Below are 25,023 nucleotides of genomic sequence, written 5' to 3'. Positions count from 1 at the left end.
CAAAGCAGCAGCTGAAGCAGGCCGGATGCAGAGCCCGGTCTGAAGCAGTGCTGAAGGACAGGGCTGAGATGTGTGACCAGGGTGCCAAGGTGGCACTGAAACACCGTCCCTCTGACGGCTCTGCCAGGCCTGCCCTGGATACCTGTCCTCCCACAGCTGCGCATGACGGGAGCAGTTCATCAGACGACTTCAGAACATCTACACAATGTTCCTGCGTTCCAGAGCTTTAATGTTCCAGTCACAATGTCCTGGTTCTGCTGTTCCAGTTCCCCAAAGGGGAGGAGGTAAAGGGGGGAGGGGGGGAGAGGGGGGGTGTCTTTCCAGCCTGAAGACTGGCTGCAGTTCCTGCGATGGCCTGCAGGGGGGACTCAAGCCTCAGTCCTGCTCTTCCTGGTGCCCGTTCACCGTGCCGGACTCCCAGCGTTGCAAGAGCAGCGTCTTCTTTCGACTCCTCGGGGCCTGAACAAATCAACCGGGAGACAAGGAAGGAGTTGAGGAACATACCGTTCCCAGCCCCCTGGCAGTGTTCCTAATCCACATCCATTCTATTACATGGAGCAGGGTCCTGGAACACAGGGCTAAACTAACCACAGTCATTTTCAATTAGCTCCCAGTGTACCCTTCACTACTGAACGTTATCACTGCACACATGAGAATATAATGACACGTCAGTGTGAGTCACACTGTCACAATGCAGCTGTTGCTGTCACATTAAAAGACAGCCGTAAATAAGAGTTTAGTGTGAAACAACTAGTTAGTTATTAACAAGTGAGGAACTGGCCTCCTACATGCCTTGATCAATGTGCACCCTCATTTTCGACACAAGGCTTTATCGGTTTATGGCTATGTTTACTGAGGGAGGAACTGCGCAGTAGCATCCGTTATTGAGATAAGACTATATGCATAGGCACATGGCACATTGCTGGACAGAGCTTAAACAATGCCCTCGTGGTCAGTCATGGAAATATGTGAGAGTGTCGCAACATAATTCATAATGATTCATAATGTGGGCTGTCAGGCTGTTTGCTCCAGGCCCTCGGCCGGAGACCGAGCGTGTCAGTGTGTCAGATGTACCTCTGTCTGTCCTGGCACCTCTACGCTGGGCTGGACGGGAGGCCAGGTCCGTTCCAGCTTTCCCAGAGACTGTCGAGCTGAACCAAAGAATGAGGGAGAGAGAGAGAGATTGTTGAGAAACGTTTATATCACTGACATGCAAGTTACCTGTGGCCTGTTTCACAAAGCAGGGTTCCAGCTAATGATTTTATGATATACCTTTAATTATATATTTTGATCAATGCAAATGCATTTTCTTGGAAGAGTGAGCTCCATAAGTTCTGGGACAAAAATATATTTTTCCTTGATTTTGCTCTGGGCTCCACCTGTAAGCCTGAGGTAGGGTAATGTTGAAGGGCTGAGAAGTTTCCCCAAATCTCCCAGCATGCCTCTAATGTCATGTTATGATGTGATGATGTCACGGTTTGCTTTTGCTGACATACCACAGTACTGAATCTATATTAAACAAATCTGAAATCCTTTCTCCCAGAACTCACTACATTAGATAATTGCAAAGCGATATCACACCAGAATTAGTATTCACATAATGGCCCAATAAAATACAATTCATTAAATGAACATAATCAGTGTGCCCCTGCAACAGACATCAGGGGACCACCTGGAATTAAACCCTGAGATCCCCAAATGCACAAACAGAAACACACACACACACACACACACACACACACACAGAAACATACACTCTCAGCAGGTTCCCCTGCTGGTACATTATTCACTTATATAATAGGATATGTTTAATCTTCAAACTAAGCATATCCTACCAGTTGCATGCAGAAGAGCATCTCTGAACACACAATGCATCAAACCTCTAAGTGGATAGGCTACAGCAGCAAAAAGTAAAAAAAATAAGTCTAATAAATACCTAATAAAGTGCTCACTGAGTGTATATATAAGTATGTGAAATCGGCAACGTGAGGACACACACGTTTGCACATTGCTCTGTCACCATGCATTATTACATTTGCCAGCTAATTACACATGTCATATCCCTGGGCTGCTGCAGGTAGAGGTGGCATCTGGGGAGGATCTTAGTTCAACTAATATCTGTTATATGAGACAGTTCCTTTACAAACACCTCCTGCCTGTTACTAAGCTCCCAATGGACCAACCGCTATGCAATATTCTGCCTGATCAATAGTACTGTAACTTGGCGTCCCGTTGCTAAAGACCTTATTCTTCTAACGAAGTACAGAATTGAAATTGGCCTGTAGGCCTGAGGCTAGTTAGTGTTGCAGGGCTGCGCAGTTCCCACACATCTTCCAGAATGTTCTCCCGTCACTAATGCCAGGTTATAGTGTGATGATGTCACGGCCTGCTTTTGCTGACATACCACAGTACCGATAATCTGTTGGCTGGGGCTCTACCAACAGCCCCTTTATTAAATCTCTGCAAACTCATCTGTTGCTAAGGCGACTAAACCCTTGTGATGTCACTGGGCTATTTAAGAATCCGGGAGGGGAGTTTTGAGGGCCAGGCCTACTCCCTTTGCAGAATTATGAGTACGACAGGCTTGTCTGAAATTGTTAAAATCATACCCATCTGCAGCATTTATGCAGAAAAAGCCTTTGCACAGCAGATTACCTGACTAGAATTATATGCATTTACATCCAAACCATTAGAGAAGTGGCAGAAATGTGTACAGATATGCCATTACACAGTACAAAGAACACAACCACACAGTACGTACAGTGGCTAGACCAAGTATGTGCTGTCTGAAGAAACTGCATGAAAACCACAGACTGATACTCAGTCAAAGATCAAAGCCATCTGTTTACAGAAGCTACTCCAGATCAATTCATTGAAGACAATCAAGAATGACAACAACTAAACCCTAAAACAAAGGGTAGAGATGTACCAGGGCAGTACCAGGACCAAAGGAAGGGAAGGGGAGGGAGGGAATGAGACATGGTTTTACAGTAGTAGGAGTAAATAAGGCTGCATGGATACTCAAATCTGGCCCTAGAATTCAAATCCGGCCTTGGTTTTTCTTTTCTCTCGGGTACTTAACTGAAAAATTTGTTAAAATTGTGTAGAGGAGAGACCCATATGTAGGACAGCCAGGGCATTTTACTCTAAATATTGCATTATACTCTGTACTCTGTACAGACAGAGTACTACAGACTTTTTCTATTTTTTGATAAATAGGACAAAAGGCTTGTCAATTAGGTAAAACAGTTTGACTCATTTCAAGATTTGCCGATGGGGTAATACAATTTATAAAAAGTAAAAAGTAAAAAAGTTACTAATATTATATAACAATATTTAACTAACTGCGTATAATAATATTTTCAACTCATAAATAACAGAAAATGATTTTAAGTTTAAGTTTTAAGTTTTAAGTTACAAGACTAAAACACTTGATAAGACTATCTTTTTTTGCAGTTATACAGTGGATACAGCACAGCACTGGCCTGCCTCAGCATGGCACTGTAGAAGAGGTACAGTATAATTCTCATCAGATAAAGGACAGGCTATCACAGCACAATCTCCCACCTCCCCTTACAGTATCCAGTGTCTGTGAACAGGATGTCTGTGCTGCATATATCACCGAAAACTGTTCACTGACCATTAACATGAGGAACGTAAAGGCACCCTAAAAGTGAATTTCTGACCTCAATTTTAAAACAGAATCTTAACTGGAAGCATCTCATCCAAAGACTTCCATTACTTTTGAAACATGGCCTTGTGAAGAAATTTTGGTGAGATAATCTAATCTGCAAAATTGTCTTAAAAAAGCAGTTCTTGAGGCAAGGTTCAAATAGCGAAACTTTTCAGAATGCGATACCCTTTTAAGACCTGAACCAGCCACGTTCACGCCCTGGCTTTGCCAACATGGCTGCCTAGGTGGAGGCATGGGGCGAATGCGCCGGGACGTGGTCCTGAGCAGGTCTGGGTACAGAAGCAAGGGGAATCAGGCGTGAAAACTGCAGGCCCATTTCAGGTGGATAGGGTTTCAGGGTCGTGCCACTGCCATCCCAGACAAAGGAACCCACAAGCAACGCTACAGTGATTCCTTCCCACTCAGGTAAGAGAAGACCTTGAGACATGCTTCCCCTCCAAAGAAAAGACACGAAACAAATGAAAATCCAGATGCAGTCTGCCTGATAAATCTGTGTTATCCTCCAGCGAACCACCTATTCTGGCATCGCACTTGTTCACTTGGCTGTTTAGTGGCACGATAATTACGCGATCATTAATACGCGATCGCATGGGAACACGCAGACTTGGAACAAGCCCTATCTGTTCAGTGCAGCCGGCAGGAGGGCGTTCACCGCTGTAAAAGGGCCAAAATCAGTGGCACTGCTGAGTGAGGGTCCTGCACTCATCCGTGCTGAGTGAGCCTGACTCAGACCCCCTGTACCCACACGCTGTTATTAACGGCTGCTGTGAAGAATAGTATCCCGTGTTGTGTAATCCTTAAACATACACTGAATGGCAGCCCTGTAAGGAGTACTTTGGAGAAAGAAACCTGCCACTGTATTTAACGGCCAATGCTGCACAAGCATCTGCGAGGGGTGGTGGTCTGTGCCAGGGCAGAAACAAGATGTCTCCCAAGGCCTGCCCATGCTCATTCACGACCAGTCTTCTCCAAATGGGGAAAGTGAACAACCTAGAGAACCGAACACTGGCATTTCTTGCTCTATGAACTGTACTACTGAATGTGACAGGGCACTTACACTATTAAACACACTATTAAGTCCTTTGCAACTGGTACATTAAGACTGGGTGCATCAAACCGCAAAGTAATAACATTCATTTGTAGTGTTTTGATTGCAAACTACATCCAAGAGACATTCTAAACATATAGTACCCTCCTAGACTCTCTCTCTTTCTTTCACACACACACAAACTATCTCTTTCTCTTTCACACACACACACACGCAAGCATACATACGTGCGTACACACACACACACACACACACACACACAAAGTCAAATCCAGTTTAATTTACTTTGCAAACCAACCTTGGTTGGCTTTGCTAATTTGGTTTAGAATGAAACCTCTGCCTGTTTTCCATAGCCCAGACATCAGTAAAACACTGCAGACAACATGTTAAACGCAGAACTTTCAATGTCTTTGTGAAGGAACAAGTCTTGTGAACAAGGCCTATTAAATATTAAGTACTACAGTAAAAACTATGCACACAAGATACACCTGACTGTGCTCTCCAGTGCACAGACTCGTCACCGTATTCATAAAAGATTTATCGGCAGACCGCCTGTACACCTGTTTATCTTACTGTCATGGGGCCCAAGGCTATAATGAGAAGTAAGGAATAAACTGATTTAGAAGCAGACCTAATGCAGCAGCGCCCTGTGGTTGCTTTTTAACTTGCCAAGCGGGAGGGTGTACTGACAGTTAACAAGAAATGGTACATCTACTGCTTTAGTCATCCAGTTGGAAGGTCAGTAATTACTAGGATAAAGAAAACGATGTTCACTACACTGAGGTGTACAAATCACCAAAACATGGTGTAAATACAAGTAAAAGGCAGAATGGCTGTGTTTAATTTAAATGCAAATAACAGCTATATTGCTTATCCGGAAGAAGCAAAGGCCCACACATACAAGAGCAGGAGCAGCACTAACCTGATGGTGCGGAGGAGGTGGTGTGTGAGGGCAGCTCTGGGGTGGAGAGGCCATTTTGGGAAGGGGTAGGGCTGCGGGGTTCCGCGCTGGCCGGCCGCGCCCCACCGGTGGTCCCATACAGACTGCTCCTCTGCCTCCTCAGCTCCTTCTCCCTCTGCCTCCCCTCCTCGATGTCCTGCTCCACATCGGGCCTCAGAGACATGGAGGAGCGCAGCTTGAAAAAGGGGTTTACTCTGACCATGCTGACCTCCTCATCCTCCTGCTCAGCCTCCCCGACAACCCTCCCGCCCTCTGTCATGGTTCCCGAATCGACCACCGTCACACTGTGTGCCTCAGACAGGGACCCTGTGCTGTGAGAGGGTTCCGGGAGCTTGTCCGGGTTTGGGACAGGTATATGGAGAACCATGTTATTCTCCAAAATGATAACTTGGCTAGTAGTCCCTTCTGATAGCGTGGGGCCACAGAGACCTTGGTGCGTATTGCTGAAGCCTTCTTCCCAGCAGCCAGCTGGGCCTGCCTTCTGGTCCAGTTTCGGGGTGATCAGATCCAGGCTCTGCCCCCGCTCCAGGACAGGCCCAGCGGTAGGGCCGTCAGCCTTCTGGGATCCCAAAGCAAAGATGTCACTGGCAGAAGAGGAGGGTCTGGTGGACAGTGACCTCAGGGAGCCAGACGTCTCGCTCTTCTCCTGGAAGGCTTCAAACAGCTGCCTCTTCTCGCGTAACTGCCGCACAGTACCCCTGTCGTAGATGCCCGGCACCTTGCCCATCTGGACCAGAACCTCTTCCCTCTGGGCCTCGAGGCTGATCTCCTTCTGCATCTTCTTCCCAGCTAACTGCCTGTCTGTTCCCTCTCCTTTCCCCGACCTGGAGGGCAGGGTCTGGGACAGGACCGGCTTCCTCATGGGGATCTCCACAAACTCCTGGGTTCGGATGAGGCCGCGGGACCTCCGGAGGCTCTGCTCTCTCTCCACCGCCCGGCGGATCTCCCTCTCGATGGGGGTCTCCTTTAGGGGCGCAGGGCTTGGGCTGGGGTCCTCAGGGTCAAATGGTGTGGAGCAGAGCTCCATGGTGCTGCCGGGGGAAAAGTCGGCAGAAACCCCGCTGTCGCTCTGGTTGTCCTCGCCGTTCAAGACCTCCATTCTGCTGCCTCTCGGGTGAACCGGGGAATTCGGCCGACCTTGCCTTTCTCTGTTTGCTTTTGTCTCTCCTCTTTGTGCGCTCTCCGCTCCTCTCCCACACTGTTCCTCTTTCCCTTCCTCGCCCGAGTGGAGCCCAGCAACGCTCTGCGGTCCCTCTCCACCCGTTTGCCTGCTTGCTTTCTCCTCCCCTTCTCTCCGCCTCCCTGCCCACTCCCTTACAACAACACAAACAGAGTCATGGCAGCCTGGCCCTTGACTGGCAGGCTCCAGGGCAACCGTTGCTAAGGGTGGAGATCCCTCAAACACCTGTTGCGCTTCCTGCTTCTGCTGTAACAGACACAGGCGGCGAAGCAGCAACTCCCCCTGCTGGCTGTCTGCAGTCGTGCCATGTTGCAGAAGGCCCTGTTGTTGTTGTTGTAGGGAAGGCTGACAGAAACCTGTGGTGCTGGCTTCCCCTTCGGGGCCCTGCCTGCTGTCTCTCTCGGCCTCCCCCTTTGCTGGCCAGGTTTGGCTGGCGCAGGCTTGGGGGAAATTAAAAGCCTCAACCTCTCTGACTGAGTCATCGGGTGTTTCTGCTGTGATCGCCTGTGGAGATTCCTCCATTGGCCACTCTGATTGTGTTACATTAAGCCAGGTCTCCTCCTGTTCTGCCCTGGGGTCGTCTCTTGTCATGGGTGGAGAGATGTCCCGCTCACTGTCCCTGTCCTCAGAGTCTGAGTCCTCCATCGATAGCCCGCTCCCCCAGTCCTCCAGGGACAGGGAACTCTGGGGGCTGGTAATGGCCTCGGTTGCTATAGTGACAGAGTTGTTGCTTGGTTCCATTGACCTTCAGCGCAAAATGTGATTTGTTGTCTTTCTACAACTGCTGAAGCTCCTTAGATCTCCTCAATCAATGAACCTAAAATAATGACAAATGACAACACAAATGATTATCAAAATTAGATTTGATTCTAAATAAAGGAAGTATACACTTCCAAGAAAGATAATTACTTAAGTAAGCAGTATTAACTGATTAAAGGGATTTAAAGTACAACCTGGTGTGCTTGCTTAGTGAAGGCTTTATCTGGTTTGTATAAATGGCACTTGTTTTGTACAGTCTATATTGTAGAATGCCATTTATTAAAACCAACTTGTTGACCGACTCCAGCTCCTGGAGTCCTCCCTACAAAGCTCACTCAGTGATGTGTGTGGGAAGGCTGTGACATGGCTCACTGCTCATTATAGCGCTGTGCCAGTGTCGAGAATGTATGTACGAAACAAGACAGGACATTAGTAGACTGGTGCAAAACAGTATGTATGTACTGTATGCAGGGACCAACATCCTGAAACATCCTGAACCTCACCGAAAAACGCTACTGTCATGTACCAGCCACAGAAGTATCCAAAGGCTACACACATCTCACCAGAGAAAATGAAGACACAGCTCCGTTTGAATCATGTTCAAGCCAAGATCAGCTGCGCTTAGACCTAATCCGTATAAACTACTGTTTTGAATATCATTGGTTGCCACCATCAACAGTAGTCCTTTTAAGAAAAAGGCAACACAGCATAGCATACAGAGTTTACAGGCAGTCTGACAGAATCTTCAAAAAAACATTGACTGATCAAATCAAGTTGTGTCCAGTCAGCATTGTTCCTTCGGATGTGAATGATGAGCTTTAAGATACTGAGGTGCAGCGTTTTCCCTTTTGGATTTTCTTACAAACATGGCACACTGTTCATTACATCTCACACAATGGGTCAGTTTCACAGACACTGATTAAGCTTAGCTCTGGAATAAATTGAGTTTTGTATGGAGAATTGAATTTAGTCTTGGACTTGGCCTAAACTGTGTCTGTGAAACTGCACCAATGTGTGGCGAATTCAACAAACAAACCCTGCTGATTGATGAAACTGTATCTTTATGGCAGTGAGTAACATCAAAAACAATCATATGTATGCACATCCAGTGCTACACGTACTGTAGGTGCTGTGTCATGGGAGATGTGTGAATACATTTAAAATGCACACTTTCTGCTGCCACTTCCTCCATCTATTGAGATCCCAAGTGGATCTCTGTTAGGTCAGAACAACAATATGTTATCTTGCATTAAACTGTGTTTATTCTACGCTTCCTCAAGTGAGAGGTTGGGGAACCACCTAGAAACCCGCACGACTACACTGCTCAACTTGTAATTAAAACTCTGTTTACTCCACTCCAGAGTGACAGGTTGCGCTGGGCCCATTCTTAGCCCTAGTGCTAGGCTCAGGTGGATATGGTTTCACCATAATGCCATGCATTATAAGACACGGAGTCCCTCCTCCTCCCTGCTGCATAACCAGCAAAGTTTCCTGCTGATTCGGGCCAAACTTTAATCAGCTTAGCTCTCTCGGATCAGCTCAGAGGAGGCATGCGTGACGTGAGTGCCAGCTGACACAACAATGGCCCAGCTTTCAGACCTGCCAGGTAACTGCACCCTTATCCCTGCAAGCCCCCCCCCCCTCCCCACCCCCACGACACGCACTGCGAAAACCAAAAAATTAGTCAATCTCTCATAGTGTTTTAGTTTTAAAATGTTATTTCTATTACATCTTTGACAACAATATTGCCAATGAGGTGACTCATTACAAGATTTCCCAATGTGGCAAGAGAATTTCAATATGAAATACTTAAGATACTTTTTTTGCAGTGTGGGTCTGCTTCAGGCCCAAATCAGGCCCAAGTGACGCTCTGATCTCCCACCTCAACGTTCAAGTTGAGACCAAAAAACCTTTTATTGCTACAGCAGTCCTACCGTAAATGTTCAGATTCATAGATTTAAATGAAATGATAAGAATTCTCTTCTGTGTACAGTAACTGGGTCTCCACTTCGGAATAAAAAGAACATTATCCATAAGAGCAGATAATGGAGAAGAGATGGAGAAGAATAGCTTACCATTGTAGGGTAGGATAGGATTTGTAGAAGTGAGGCAATCTTTTTTTTTCTATGCACAAACAAACAAATAAATGAATTAGGCTAGATAATAAAATCATTCCATTGCCTTTCAGCAGAACTTCTTCCAAACTAATTACGTTGACTAAAATCAGTCTGTATTAGATTCAGGCAAGGACTCATCTTGGCCTCCAGACACGAATCAATGAATATAAAAAAGCGAATCCATTATTATTATTTTTAAGTTAATCTAATCAAATGCTACCCAGATTACACAAACTGCTGTTGAAATTACTACTTGCGCATATAAATTATATTGAATTTTAGAAGCGCTGCCCATTGGGATTTAACTGCATATTCTTTTGTATTTTTGCTTAAGAACGTTTTCCGTCTCCAATACAAGAAATGGTTTGTAAACCTTTATTAAAATATTTGTGACAAGCGCCATTTTATTGTATTTCTTTTATTATACAGCAAAGGTTTTTTAATGATATGGGACAAAGTAATTTAAAGTAATGTATGGGTTTGGCCATGTAAGTAAAAATATGTGTCTTTCACTGGTTTCATTTCTAGCATCTAATAAGAGCAGCAGAGTGGCCATAACAATTTTCACCGAATCCTAAAGAATTTGAATAAAGTGGTCCCAGAATGACCTCCTCCAGTTGTTTACCAAGCGAACTAAAAACAATCTAGAAGGCTTTGATTGTCACCGTTACAACATTCTTAATCTGTGTAGGCCTACAGATTAACATTTTAATCAGATTATTACATCTCATTACCAGCCAATGTGGTCACCTTCAGTCTCCTAAAGATGGCTATCTTTGCCGTCGCTGCAAGTCTGCCTGTCTTTCCAACACATCAATAACTGTGATAGGATCTTTTGTGTTCCACGAAAAAATTTTATTCAGATCGAAGAAAAGACAGACAGTATGCTAGCTAGTATGTCTATATTTAATATTGCTTCATTTGTCAAAGATCTGCTCTGCGGTTTGTTCTGTGCATTCTTGGCTGGTCGACAGAGACGTAACTCGCCGTACTATATAGCCTAATTAATCCGAGGTTCAGCGACTTGTAGCCTAAGGTGTTGCCACCGCATTGTTAACGAAACAAACACACTTCAGTTTAAACGCCATATACCGCAGGGTAATTAAACATAGGGACATAAATGAACGGCAAAATAGTTACAGAAATATTAGCCTGCATTTTATCAGTAAGCAATAATAGAAATGTCGGTTTTTTTTTTGGTTTTTTTTAAGGAACATTAGCTAACACGTACAATTTGATCAACAGAATTAGATTCATTAAGTTCCATTCCATAGTTCCATTAAATTGAAGAAACGATTGGTAAATAATGCAAACAAATGAGTATAACCTAATAGAACATTTTAATACAATCGTAAAAGCATCTGTATTACCATAACGTATTAATCAAACAAATGAAGGGACGCGTTTCAAAACGTGATATGCACGACAGCCTATAGCATTCCCGTCTAAATTTCAAATATTAACTGTAGTTAATAAATCTTGCAATTGCACTTACGGTGGTAAATTTACTGCTGACCAGATTTATGGGTGATGGCACAAACAATTGTAAAGGTTTAAGGAAAACTCACCTGTTGCCAGCGCTGGGGAGTTAGACCAACTCTCACAGAAAGCTGAGGCCAACACAGCTACTGTAAACTAACCCCCCCCGCAATTGCTCGCCCATTCTGAAGAGATTAATGATTAGGCCGATATCCGCGTACTTAAGATTTCCAAGTACTCCATCGGTCTTAGGAAAGGACTTAATTGATAAAATGGTTTAATTGTAGTTATATAATGTTGACCGGATTAAAGGTACGATACGTGTACCATTAAACCGCTTAAACGCCGAGATTTATCACGAATTATTTGATTAGTGTAAAAATACAAACGACATAAGCGTCTGCTTTATTGGTCTGCGCTTTGCATTATAGTCTATATCCGAAAGTAAGCTTCCGGTGTCCAGAGCAGAGCAGTTGGCCCATCTGCACTGTTCTACAGATGAGAACTAAGGTTAGGCTGATATGAAAGACGATTTTAGGAAGGAACGTGTATGCAGCTTTAACAGCAGATTGTAAAACATCCAAATGAACAGGCCGATTCTACAGGCCAACAATCTTACCACCGTTTATAAAATACATAAGAGACACACATTTTTCTCCATATATTTCTGTTTAATTATTAAAACACATTCCTTTATCCCTCCACAATAACTCAACCACAAAACATACATTCTATACAATAAACCCCACCTGCCTTAATTAATGTTATATACATTAAGATACACAGCGGTATCACAAAATATAGCTGTGTATGTACATTTCTTTAGTATTTTTTATTTTTATCCTTGAGGAAATGTATTGTAACATTACAAACGTTATAAAACAACTTCCCATAAAAGACTGATGAATAAACGGTAAAATGCAATGCTTAGAAGCAATAAAAGTACTGGAGCCATTGGAATTTTTTAAAACTTACTATGAATGTCTTGACATCAACCCAACTCAAAACCTCCATGCTGGTGATTGTGTATATGGGCTCTACAGTGTTAAAAAACCCTTCCGGGAGCATAAAAACAGTAAAAACAGCATTTAGAAGTATGATTGCAGCGCTGTGTCACCGTATGTCCAGTAGGTGGATCAGTAGCTGGAACTTTGCAAAGTAAATGACTATATACAGTAACAAGGCATAGTACAGTACATAAACTGTAGAGAATCCCTTATCTGCTAAGAAAAAGGGCAGATCTTATTTAAAGCTGAGTTCAATGGCCATGTCACTGGCCACAACTTCAAACTGGGCATAATATCGGTGCCATTTGATGTTTTGTCGCGGTCCGATCCAGAAATCTGCCCTCTCTGGTGTCAGCATCTCACAGTGTGTGCTTGTAGTTCCACTTATTCATTTGGAAATTTCCTTGCATGTCAGAGTGTAGGGCTCACAGCTCAAAGTCCCCTGTACTGTGAAGAGCTACGTGGAGGGAAGGTTCTCATGGGCGAGTCAGTGGTTACGTTCGGTCGGTCGGAGACGGTCACCGTGTGAACACCACCCGTGGATCCTCAAGCACGGGGCATGGGGGGTGGGAACGGTCAGAAGTACGACAATGAGCTGAAGGGAACAGAGAGAGTGTGTGAGAGAGACATAAGGAGAAGAGTAGAGAGAGAGAGAGAGAAAGAGCCAGGCAGAGGGAGAAGAGGCAGCCTATAACGGTAAAGACAGGGAGAAGACTGGTCTGAAGTAAAGACATACAGTCGGGAGAGAGACCCACAGCCTGTACTGGTGTGAGGTATCACATGACAGAGCAGCACTGGCAGGTCTTGCGTTTGGGGGTGTCCCCTGCCTCGGCTCGAGCGGGGGCGGTTTTGGAGGGGTCCAGCAGGGTCTGCTGCTCTGCGGGCACGGCGGGGGTCTCTGTCGTTCCCGCCACGGGCTGCACCGCCTCTGGCTTCGCACTCCCATCCAGAGGGATGTCCTGGAACTGTCCGGCCACGACCGCCGGAGCTGGGGCTTCTGCCTTCTCCTCCGGCTTCACACCCTCGCCCACTGCTTCAGGCTGGGGGGCTGCCGAGGGCAGCCCTGCTGGGTACACAGGGACATCAGAGGCCAGGACGTCTGGCTCCGCTGAGTCAGCCTGGGCCTCGGACGCTGGGGCCTCCACATTCCCTTCCGCTCCTGCTTGGGCTTCTGCTCCCGCTTCTGCCGCCTCCTCATCTTTTGGGGCCTCCGCAGGGTCAGGCTTGGGCTCCTCGGGCACAGGGAGCTCTACTGAGGCGGAGCTCTCTGGTGCAGGGGCGGTGTTTTCAGCTGGAGAGGCGGAGCTCTCGGGTTCAGGGGCGGAGGTTTCAGCTGGAGAGGCGGAGCTCTCGGGTTCAGGGGCGGAGCTTTCAGCTGGAGAGGCGGAGCTCTCGGGTTCAGGGGCGGAGCTCTCGGGTTCAGGGGCGGAGCTTTCAGCTGGAGGGGCGGAGCTCTCGGGTTCAGGGGCGGATCTTTCAGCTGGAGAGGCGGAGATCTCGGGCTCAGGGGCGGATCTTTCAGCTGGAGAGGCGGAGATCTCAGGCTCAGGGGCGGAGCTTTCAGCTGGAGGGGCGGAGCTCTCAGGTTCAGGGGCGGAGCTTTCCGGTAGAGAGGCGGCGTTCTCGGGAGCAGGGGCGGGTTCTTTGGCATTGTCGGGGGGCGCTACATTCTCCGTGTCAGCCGGCTCGTCTCCGTCGTCCGTGACGATCACTCGCTCCGCCCGGATGATCTCCCCCGCATCCTCGTCTTCCACATCCTTCCCAGGCTGGAGCGGTGCAGGGTTCTCTGCACCTCCCTCTTCCTCCTGCGCAGGGGTGTCGGGGGCGCTCTGGGGGACCTCGGCATTGGCCTCCTCGTCCTGCCGCGGAGGCTCTGGGGCAGGATCAGCGGCGGGCTCCTCCTTGCTCTCCGGAATGCCGTTAGGGATGACCTCCGCCTCCTCTGGGGCCGGTCCGGCCTCCGTGTTCAGGGCCGGCTGGGCCCCTGCGGCCTGCAAGCTCTCCAGGCCGTTATCCATCTTCGCCGGCCCGGAGTCCGCCTCATCTTCTGGAGACGCAGACATGGCATCACCCACAACTGCAACACACAGAGGAAACCAGTTTCAGGGTCTGAGTCTTAAAGAAAATGACCTGCCAAATGCAGCCCTTCACTGGAAAAAGAGTTATTTAAACTGAAAAACACACAGGGAAGCAGACAGGCCAAGGGACTTTGAAGGCTATTTCTAGAAATGCCTGCCTCCTGCCTCTGCAAGTGGCGTCTCTTGGCTTTTACTCTCTCCCTACCCCTCAGTACAAATCAACTCTTCAAGGGTTCTGAATTTCTGTATGTTTACACTCGGACTTGGAACAGTACTGTCCTCTTAGGTCCACTTTTGCACTTGTTCTTGTGTTTGATTTGCACTTTGTTGTACGTCGCTCTGGATAAGAGCGTCTGCTAAATGCCACGTAATGTAATGTAATGTAATGTCTATAACGTTAGCTAGCTATCATGTCGCAAAGTAAAACGAATTCAGCTGATTCATTCGCTAGACAACACTGGGAATAGTAGGCTATAGCGGGAGGCAGATCTCAAGGTTTTCAAATCGGTTTATCGGTAATAAAACGTAATGGTGTTGGTCAGAATGATCCAGCTTGACTAAAGGCACACTGCTGCTTGCCGTTTAGCAGCGGAGGTGGCGGAGATGTCCATCACTAACTTCAGGCGAGGGAAATTCCGGGTCAAGCCTGACTGACACCGATTGGCCATAACAAACTGGGGAAGCATTTCTAAACGAAAACATTCAAATTCAAAGACGAGCAATGACATGGCCAAGGTCCAAAATTTTGACACACAAAGCACGAGTCTTCACAGAAGTTAGTTCTGTAGATGTATTAGCCAACGCTAGTAGTAATGGGCCGTTCGCGAATAAGTCGGCTCTTGGATCCAGCTTTTAGGTGAACGTTGGGAGCTGGCTCGCATTTTTTTGGGAGATGAACACAATACAAAATTAGACGCAATCATACGACGTCTAACTTCGAACATAATAAAGTGTAGGCATATCATTAAAAGAATATTAGGATCTAGTAAGAATGGCGAAATATTTGTCTCCCTCATATGTTTGCCCCTTTGCTGGCAGCGTGAGCGAGAGGGTCTGACTGCACTGCTCTTGTTATAATGATGTAGGCTACGTAGTCTTGAATTGACTGAATAAACGGCAAACTGTTGTTATATGGTATAACGGTTTAGAACTGAGCAGCAACAATCCTCCTATGACAGCCACAGTCAAATGAGATTGTATTTGTCCATACGATGTTGCGGAATTCTTTAATAGATGCATTAATTCGGTTAATGAATATTCCTACTTATTGAATATTTGACTAGCCATATCCTAATTTGTAACCACCAAATCGACCATATTGCAGAATAATATTATTTTGGAAATTAGAACACTGCGTCAGATTTTATTTAATAATTTAAATTATATATCAGCACAAATACCCATATGTCAAACCTCCACCAGCTTTGGCGATTTTTTGAGAAACCGGAAACGAAGGGCCGCTTGGGCCAAAGGATCCGACTCACTGAAAAGAATCGGAATGCCCATCACTAAACGTTAACGTTAGCTAGCCAACTGCGAACTTCAGGCAAAAAATAAATAAAAATGAACGTGGCACCCGATTCGCGACTTTACAGCCCAGAGCCAACCGGACTGGATTATTAATAGCCAAGTTAACTCCAACTAGCAAGTGTGTCGTTAATGTAAACGGACTAAACGTTAAATAAAATTAAAGAAGTTGGCTAGTCGAGCTCATTTAAAATGTAACGTGAGCAAACGATACTGTCCCTTATCTCGAAACTGCAGAAATGTTAACGTTACTGTAAGTTAGCTTACTATGGCCATCTTACCTCAGTTTTGAGCTTAAAGAGTAACTGGATGTACGGAGCTGAACTTGCGTGCATAAATTTGTAAGAAGTAACCGGCTAACCGGCTAAAACTATAATTGGCCCAGAATGCAAAAACGCGCCAACCATTCGTCACCAAGACAACAGTGCTTAGCAACACTGTCGCCATCACCACGGTGTGCTGACATCGCTCAAAAGGAAAGAAAGCAAACTACACCAAACACATAAATGACCATAATAAATACAATAAGTACGTATACAATTATTTTCTTGTTATCGTATCGTATTCCAAGAAAAAAAAACTCCAGAAATGCTTAATATGTTGTCCTTTACCGCTTCCTATTGTAAACATATTTAACAGTGTTGGAAACGGTTCAATTGGACTAAAACGGGCTTTTAGGAGTACTTTAATATATAACCTTTCATTAATGAAAATGTATAAGCCATTTAAAAAAATATTCATGCCCTGCTCATAAGAGATGCACAGCCTACTTTCCCTACTTTGTGCAGTGCAGTGTTGGTTTGGTATATTTACAGCAGGCTATTTGGCAGGGTTTTAGAGGGCAATGATAGATTACTAAACAGCAGGTCGTTTTTATAGCCACAGATATTTGGTTATAGAACATCATGCAACACAAAACATGGGAAATATATAAAACTGTCGTAAAGATATTTTATACTTATGTCGACCTGCCCAATGTGCTAACACAGACCTGACTCAAACCATAATTTCAGTAGGACAAAACATGAATAATGCAGTTGTCAGTGTTGAAGGCGTTGAACACCTAAAACTGCTTTATTCATGTTTTGTGCTTCTGAAATGATTATTTGAGTCAGGTTTGTGCATGCATGCGTGTACGGACTCCTACCAGGCGGTTCCTGTTGTCCGTTTTCCAGACTTGCTGGTGGGGCTTCCTCAGGTGATCCTCCATCTGAAAAACAGGAGGAGGACACATAAGGGGGTTGTGTGCATATTTTAATAATTCTGTGTAAACAGAGTGGTGTCTCCCACACTCACGACCTAAAGTGCTGGAAAACCCATCTTCCTAGCAATCCTGGCCAACATTCGTTGGATGACTAAAAAGGAATCTTAAGCACTAAGCTTATTTAATTCTGCCAAGAAACAAGAAATGTGAAAATGTGATTTATTTTTTAATATACGTGAGGTGTAAAGGACTTATCGCAACAGAACTGCGAGAAGGTACAACAGCAGCCTAGAAGACAGTATGGGGGTGGGGAGGTAGGTATTTCAGGCAGACAAAGTCACACCCACCTTCCTTCACTTCCTCTGCCTTGTCGTTCTGTTGGAGGAGACACACAGTGTTATTTGATGGCTCCACACAGAGCTCCTCTAAACACTCACTGTCACTGACACCCCATGCTAATGAATATTTCATGCTAGCCAGACACGGAGCAGTGGCACAGTGACCCAGCAAACAGTCCCCCAAGCAAGCATTCTTGACATTTATCTTTGGCCATCAGATACTACACAGTTGATCCACCAAGCCTCATGCATGGAAACGTTGTAATTTTCCACGACAGTTCATTGAAAAGTTATTTCAGTATTAAAATGCTAAATAACTAGAAAGGCTGTTGGAACGGGACTGGCACAGAGAAAACACAGCTACCCTTTAAAAACACAAGAGGGCCTCAGTGAGTCACAGAGTACTGTGCGAGACACAGAACCCAGTGACAGTTTATGATGCCTTCGGGTTGGCAGGAATTTGTGTGGAAAGCACACAGAAAACATTTATGAAAATATACCAAACAGACATTGCAGGACCAATATAATTAAAAGGAGTCCTGTGTTGAAATATGAAATATGAAATAAACAAACCTTTCCAGGTCTTCTCGTCTAAATCTTTCAGAACTACCTCAGGACAGGAACACATTAAACAGGAAATATTTTAAGTACTTATTTAAAAGACAGATTTGGCCCCTTTCCTGTTAAAGTGGCTACATGCCATGGCAGTTGGTGGGTTTAAGCTATAAACAAGCTAGTTCTTTATTGAGCAAAGCAAGTAGGGCAAATGAATTAAGTGAGCATTGCAACGTCTGTGGAAACCATCTGTATTTTATGCAAAAATATTGGATGTTTTTGGTTTACACTCCAGGGTTGGTTTTCCCATGAGGAGCTTTAAGAATGTGTTGTTTGTAAGTGATTTAGAGTGGGACTGGGGTCCCAAGTATGTCAGTGGGCCCCACCGGAAGCTAATTATTATGATGTTATAATGCATGTGTAAAGCATCCAGACTTAAATCAAAAATAGCATGTTTAGAGTTAAGTAATATGGTCGGATTACAATATAAAATGGAAATGTTTAGTGTTATGACGACAAAAAAGCTGGTCTTTCTGAACAAGAAAATGATTTCCTTCTCAAATAGAAAATAAATACAGAGGTCAATTAATTTGATGCTAATGAATTTGTATAGAACATGAAGGGCAACAGGTTTCTGGTTTAGCATTGCCTGAAAGTGTTTGTAAATGTGCACTGTGCTTTAAGTCTTTTGCAATGCACTCTGGGATGTACAGGGCTCCTGCAGGGTTCACATTAAAATCTCCAAGCATTTATTTGTGGGGAAAAAGGCTTTGTTGGAACTAAACAGTGCTTGAAAGTTATTTTCTGTAGTGCATATTGATGCACGTATGGGGTGCTTATGGTACAACATTAAAAACACAAGTGAAGCGATCCGTTGTCTTGGGGTAAGAAACAACACTGACGGTAATTTTTAGCAGCGTGCTCCTAATTATTTCAGGATGTTAGGGGTTGTTAAAAGCACTGTTGGGCTACAGAATGCAGTGAGGAACAATGTTGGATGGGGGCTGAGGGTGTCATCCAGTGGCTACAGGACCTCAGTGTTTACACAATGGAAATTTTGAATCCCTGATTTTTCTGCAGGTGCTAATTAAACTCCAAATGGACTCTCCAGAGAAGAGTAAATCTGTCCAGGTAACAGAGGCAACTACATCAATAAAGGAAGTGCATGCTGTCCTGGGCTCTTACATCCTGCTGCTCCTGCAGATCTGCTTTCTCTTCCACCGTCAGCTGGCTCTCCTGCAGCCTAGCACACACAGAGATACACTGATAATGCATAACCTTCAGAACAAACACACACAGAGACACAGTGATAATGCATAACCTTCAGAACAAACACACACAGAGACACACTGATAATGCATAACCTTCACAGCAAACACACAGACACACTGATAATCCATAATTTTCAGAACAAACACACACAGAGACACACTGATAATGCATAACCTTTCAGAACAAACACACACAGAAACACACTGATAATGCATAACCTTCAGAACAAACACAGAAAGAGACACACTGATAATGCATAACCTTCACAGCAAACACACACAGAAACACACTGATAATGCATAATCTTCAGAACAAACACACAGAGACACACTGATAATGCATAACCTCCAGAACAAACACATTATACACTCTCAGAAACAGGGACATTTTTGTTCTTCAAGGATCACATTTCCCAAATGTACCCTGAAAGTACAGTAATGTTCTCTTTGGGTACAAATTAGAATGTTTTCCAAACAAAAAAGGTACCAATTAATCATATATTGCTTTCTAGGGGTATAATCTTATGCACCTACAGGGTACCACCTCCAGCGACAAGCATTTGTATCTTTTTAGGCACTTCTTGTGTACTCATAGAGGAAACACAATGATGCATAATCTTCAGAACAAAGACACTATACTCATACAGTTACAAAAGTGAACGCTCTCCCTCTTTACAAGTTAGGTAGACGTGTTGTGAGGAGGCTACAGGTCAGGATGGGGTCAGTGTAAGAGATACTGCAGCCTGAAAGCTGGTCCTATCCGGCGGCAGTTGTGAGGGAAGCGGAGGGGAGTGGATGACGAGAGGTGGAGAAAAGGAGAGTGTGTGAAGAGGGGGTGGTGAAAGGAAAGCGCAGGGATCTTACTTGTCTTGTATTTGTGCCTCCACCTCTTCCGTTGGAGAGCTGAAGAAGGGAGAGTTGGGCCCGGGGCTCTCCGGGCTGGAGGGGGGCCCCTCATTCAGCCACTGGTCCCTGAGGGACTTCCTCTGTGGAGGAGAGGGAGAGAAGCGTTCTCACACACGACTTCACTCAGCTTCACTGCAGCGACAGGACACACACACACCGGCGTGTTTACCGCACGCACACATTCACACGCATGAATCTTTAATTACGGAAATGCAATACTCTGCAATAAACCGCAACAACGGAGACTGTTTTTGTAAATACCGTGATAAATACATTTCACAGCAGAATATTATATTGGTACATCTCGTATTGCAACAATATGCGTTTTTCCGGTCATAATGTGGAGATGCGCTGCAGTAGGTTGATAATATACTGTATTATGTTTAATTGTGTGAGGGTCCCAGCAGACTCTTGTGCTGCACTTGAGGCTCAGGTCTGAAGCTGAGGAGCCGTGGTCATGATCAGCACGAGGTCAGCGTGACAGCACAACCTGCCTCGTCCTCCAGGTCGCTTCACGGCAGGCCTCCCGAGTCTCCCGATTACACCGTAACGCAGAACTCAGCGGGTCCGTCTTCCCAGCACGCACTGCTCCCACCCATTTAAACCCATCTCTCCACAAGAAAACAAGGCAGCCCGTCCCTTTAAACCAGCACGTTATTTCCAAAACAAATAACTGTACGGCCTAAGGCGTAACCTCTCAGATCGCGAGCTGAGGGTACAAAGCCAAGCGCATTGTGTCACTGCCAAACAAGGAAATCTGTTTCCAGCACTTCCTTCCTGCAGATGGGAGGTCCCAGTCTTATGTGAGCCTCATGTCTCCCCAGTGACATGCAGCTATGAGCGCAGGTGACCACAGCCTTGTTTTCAAATTCAAACCATGAGTGGCAAAAAATATTAAACATGGAATGTAAAGTATTTAGTAAAAATATATACAGAATACACATTATAGTAACTTGATTTCATATGCATTTACATATATACACTCAGTGACCACTTTTATTAGGTAGACCTTTCCATCGGCTTGTTAATGCAAATATTTAATCAGCCAATCATGCGGCAGCAACTAAATGCATAAAAGCATGCAGACATGGTCAAGAGGTTCAGCTGTTTTTCAGACCAAATGTCAGAATGGGGAAGAAATGTGATCTAAGTGACTTTGACCGGGGAATGATTGTTGGTGCCAGACATGGTGGTTTGAGTATCTCAAAAACTGCTGGTCTCCTGGGATTTTCACACACAACAGTCTCTATTGCAGAGAATGGTGTCAAAAACAAAAAACATCCAGTTCTGCAGGCAGAAACGCATTGTTAATGAGAGGTCAGAGGAAATGAGCCAGACTGGTGGAAACTGGCAGGAAGGTGACAATAACATTGCATTACAACAATGGTATGCAGAAGAGCATCTCTGAACACACAACGTGTCAAACCTCTAAGTGAATAGGCTACAGCAGCAGAAGACCAATAAGTCTAAAAAATAAGTCTAACAAATACCTAATAAAGTGCTTGATGAGTGTGCATGTACATGCAATACATAGGGTTAGGGTTAGACAAGAGGGATATCGGGGGGGGGGGGAGGAAATCAGGAGGGAGGACTAAGGTATAGTTTGAAAAGATGCAGTGCAGAACAGCATGCAATCCCTGTTCAGATGGCTCTTTGAGACAGAAAGGAACTTGAGTGAACTGAGACATCATGTTATGACCCCTGACCACAGGGTGAAACCACCAGACCAGCACCCCACTAGAGGTTACCACAGCATCCCAGCATGCACTCCTCTTGGCTCCTGGCCCTTGTCTGCAGGAGATTTTAGTGGCACAGAGCACGTGTGGAGCACAGTGTTGGGAGAAGGGGACCCTGGAGTGAACAGGGTGCAGAGGTGAGGGGACTGAGCAGGGGAGGTGTGGGGGATTGGCGTCAGCGTAACCACTGCTACAGGAAGCACTCAGCGCTGCAGAAGGGAACCAGCACTACCCCACCTCCTCAGCTCTGCAGCTGAACTTCACACCGTCTCTTCCCCACATCATAACGAGGCAGTGGACTGTGATAGAGGGAGCAGTGGCACTAATGCAGCCAGGACGAGGAGGGGGGGGGGGGTGATACAGTAAAGAGGAAACAGCCTGAACAGTAGATTTCCTCTTTACCATGGTCACGGACAACCACACACATGAACACACTCGTACACGTTCACAGCTGAGTGTTTATTTGCCTGGAGCAGTGCAGCTCACACTGAAGTACAGTAGGAAGGAGGGAGACCAATCAAGAGTACAAGTGTGCACATGGGAATGGGATCAAAACTGTTCTCTAAAAAAAACAAGACCGTTACAATAGAGAACTTGACTTCAACACAACTGCTGTGTCTTTCCTGTGTGCGTGTGTGCGTGTCTGTATTTGCGTTTGTGGTGACACCCACGCTCATAGTTGTCTGCTTGGTTTTGCGGAGCGGAGCTAGTTTAAACACGCCGGCTGAGACGGGGGTAAAAGTTCACACCTTGCGCTGCTGATCTCTGAGCTTCTGGTCCTCCATTTCCCGCTTGGCTCGGTCCTCCTCCTCCTGCAGGCGACGCTTCTCCTGAGAGAGAGAGGTAACACGTAAAACACCAGCCTCGACCCGGCCACACCATACATGCAATGCACCACAGTATTGACCTTTAACACACTACAGGGGCCCCATCATCTGCCACTGCCCTGTGAGAATCAGGGGGCCTGGACACTATGGCGTGACGAAGCCTGCACACGGTCCAGCACACGTCTACCAGCACCCTCACCCCTGCCTCAGTGCGCCAGAGGGGAATCACATGCAGGAAAGACACTTCCACTTCCCCATCTTATCTGATGCGGCGCTCAGCTGGGTGAAAATGCTAAGATTGTGAAACCTGAGTTCAGATACGCCACATTCGTTTAAGATTATCAAGGCGGGGACATTGCTGAGCACATAAAATACGGGTGATGTCACTGTGCGTGATATGTACGGTGTACCTACGCTAACTGCGGTGTAGCGACGGCTCTATAACGCCCACGCCTCCACAGAGAGAGGGAGACGCAGCAGGTGTGTGTGCTCCAGGGGCCCTGCCCTCCGCCGCACTGCGTACTGGAGACGCGCTCAATTATTCAGAGGTTGGAGAAAGCAAGGGAGCCAGCTTAGGTTCACATGCCAGGCAGCGTACGTGTGAGTGTGCGTGTGTATGAGTGCCTCTGTATCCATGTATGTGTGTGGGCACGTCTATGAATGTCTGCGCGTCTATGAGTGTGTGTGTGTGTGTGTGTGTGTACGCACATGTGAGACTGCGCGTGTGTGTGTGTGTGTATGTGCGAGTGTGCATATGTGTGGGTGTGTGGATGGGTGTGACAGAATGCAGGATCGAATGACATTGCTGAAATGGTTTCACTGTCACGGTTAGCTGCGAGCTCTCAGATACACAGGGACGTGGTTCTAGGCTGGTCTCCGTGGGTCTAACAGCTTCCTGCTTGAACACAGGAGCTGTTAGTTCAGCTTCCTCTTCATCCAAGCTGGGGAAGCTCTGATTTCACAGTTCAGTACGCTTTATGACTATGTAATGTTGATGTAAGCAAGTTAATCTTGCGTTTATTCTCGTACTTAGAAGGCACGGTTCAACACAATGACATTTGTCTTCATTTAATCTTTGACCCTCAAGTGAGAGCATTCATCACCTACTTTTTTCATTACGCTAATTACTTCTACAATTCAATGTGTTTTTGCGCTTCACCCAGTAGTTACAAAAACAAATTGTGAGATTACATACCAGAAAAGTACAATGAAACACATTGATATAAATTCATTCACAAAAATGTTCATCAGCACTCAAGCACATAGAGGAAAGACAAATGTCTTCTTCCTCTACATATGAAAATAAAATTAAACCAAAACAGTTACCAGGGCAGTAAACAATGACAGTAAATACTACATGAAGCGTGTTCCCCCTATTCTTCACTTATAAAACTAACCACTCCCCTACAGCCACTCTATACCTGCCCTCTCACTACAGTAACAACTGACTCTCGCTCCGCACAGTCTCTCCTCTGCTCTATATCCACGCTCCCCCACTAATTTACACCTACACCAACTCATTTCTAACCCCCCAGTCCACAATCACACTGCCTCTCTTCCTGCTGTAGACCCTCTCTATCACTACTCTACCCTGGCACCCCACCTATGTCCCCACCCACTCTCAAATCATATCTTATCCTCAATCTCAGCTCAACCCCCCCCCACCTCAGCCCAGTATTGACTGGCCTTCTGCACACTCATTTAATCATCCCTTTCCCTCCCTCCCTCAGAGCTCAGTGGTGTGTGTGTGTGTGTGTGTGTGTGTGTGTGTGTGTGTGTGTCTCCACAGGACGCACACTCACCGCGATGGCCTGAAGTCTCTGCTGGTACTTCTCCGCCTCGTCCATCTTCCACCTGCGACACAGAACATGGGGTTTATACGGCACAGGGGTGGCCCCGGGTCCCAACCATCCCACTGCCAGAACAAACCACCGTCTGAAGTCCCAAAACACACATCCCTAAGGCTCATATTTTACAGATGACTACATTACTCTTTAATGTTTACCCCTTTTCACCCAATCGCACTGGTCAGCACTCATCAACTATGCGCCTTCCTGCAAAGCAACTCATGTCAGCTGGCATAGAGAACAGTGTCTGAGGAAGACACTTCTTGTGCATCTCAGCAGGCAGACTAGCCTATAAGGCAACAGGCAGCGCCTGTTCCACCACTGCTGCTGCTCCGGCAGACTGAAACCCTGCCTTCCCCGGGTGAGGCTAGTGCCAACTGCTCATCGGCCCAGGGTCTGTCAGCCACAGCCTACACTACTGAAAAAAGATGTTTTTGGCGAGTACTTCCATGAGCAGCACTTCAATTTGTTTTTTGCCTTTACTCAGCC

General features: G+C 45.8%; 2 protein-coding genes across 2 annotated transcripts in view; both read right to left on the bottom strand.

Moving 5' to 3' along the window:
• Nucleotides 1-306: 306 nt before the first annotated feature.
• misp3 (MISP family member 3) lies at nt 307-11,381 on the bottom strand. Its single transcript, XM_061232801.1, has 5 exons — nt 11,328-11,381; nt 9,718-9,766; nt 5,665-7,700; nt 1,075-1,151; nt 307-459 (listed from the first exon to the last, which is right to left on the bottom strand). Exons 3-5 carry the CDS (start codon nt 7,622-7,624, stop codon nt 376-378), a joined length of 2,121 nt encoding a protein of 706 aa, XP_061088785.1. The 5' UTR covers nt 7,625-7,700; nt 9,718-9,766; nt 11,328-11,381; the 3' UTR covers nt 307-375.
• A 521-nt stretch (nt 11,382-11,902) lies between these two features.
• Nucleotides 11,903-25,023, bottom strand: part of palm3 (paralemmin 3) — a 35,079-nt gene continuing 21,958 nt past the window's right edge. The window contains exons 3-9 of the mRNA XM_061230497.1: nt 24,490-24,541; nt 22,610-22,690; nt 20,083-20,204; nt 19,133-19,190; nt 17,402-17,429; nt 16,998-17,060; nt 11,903-14,322 (exon numbers count right to left, since the gene is read on the bottom strand). Coding sequence (XP_061086481.1) covers nt 13,022-14,322; nt 16,998-17,060; nt 17,402-17,429; nt 19,133-19,190; nt 20,083-20,204; nt 22,610-22,690; nt 24,490-24,541 — 1,705 coding nt within the window. The 3' untranslated portion in view covers nt 11,903-13,021. The remainder of the gene's footprint in view (nt 14,323-16,997; nt 17,061-17,401; nt 17,430-19,132; nt 19,191-20,082; nt 20,205-22,609; nt 22,691-24,489; nt 24,542-25,023) is intronic.

Source organism: Conger conger, chromosome 2 (assembly GCF_963514075.1).
Source record: "Conger conger chromosome 2, fConCon1.1, whole genome shotgun sequence".
Lineage (NCBI taxonomy): Eukaryota > Metazoa > Chordata > Actinopteri > Anguilliformes > Congridae > Conger > Conger conger.
This window is presented reverse-complemented; position numbering and strand designations above follow the sequence as displayed.

Excerpts from the sequence above, each read along its gene's own strand:
- misp3 (XM_061232801.1), bottom strand. The coding sequence starts at position 7,624 with ATGGAACCAAGCAACAACTCTGTCACTATAGCAACCGAGGCCATTACC. Across the intron at positions 1,152-5,664 it reads CACCTCCTCCGCACCATCAG|CTCGACAGTCTCTGGGAAAG; the intron begins GTTAGTGCTGCT and ends TCTTTGGTTCAG. Across the intron at positions 460-1,074 it reads AGGTGCCAGGACAGACAGAG|GCCCCGAGGAGTCGAAAGAA; the intron begins GTACATCTGACA and ends TGATTTGTTCAG.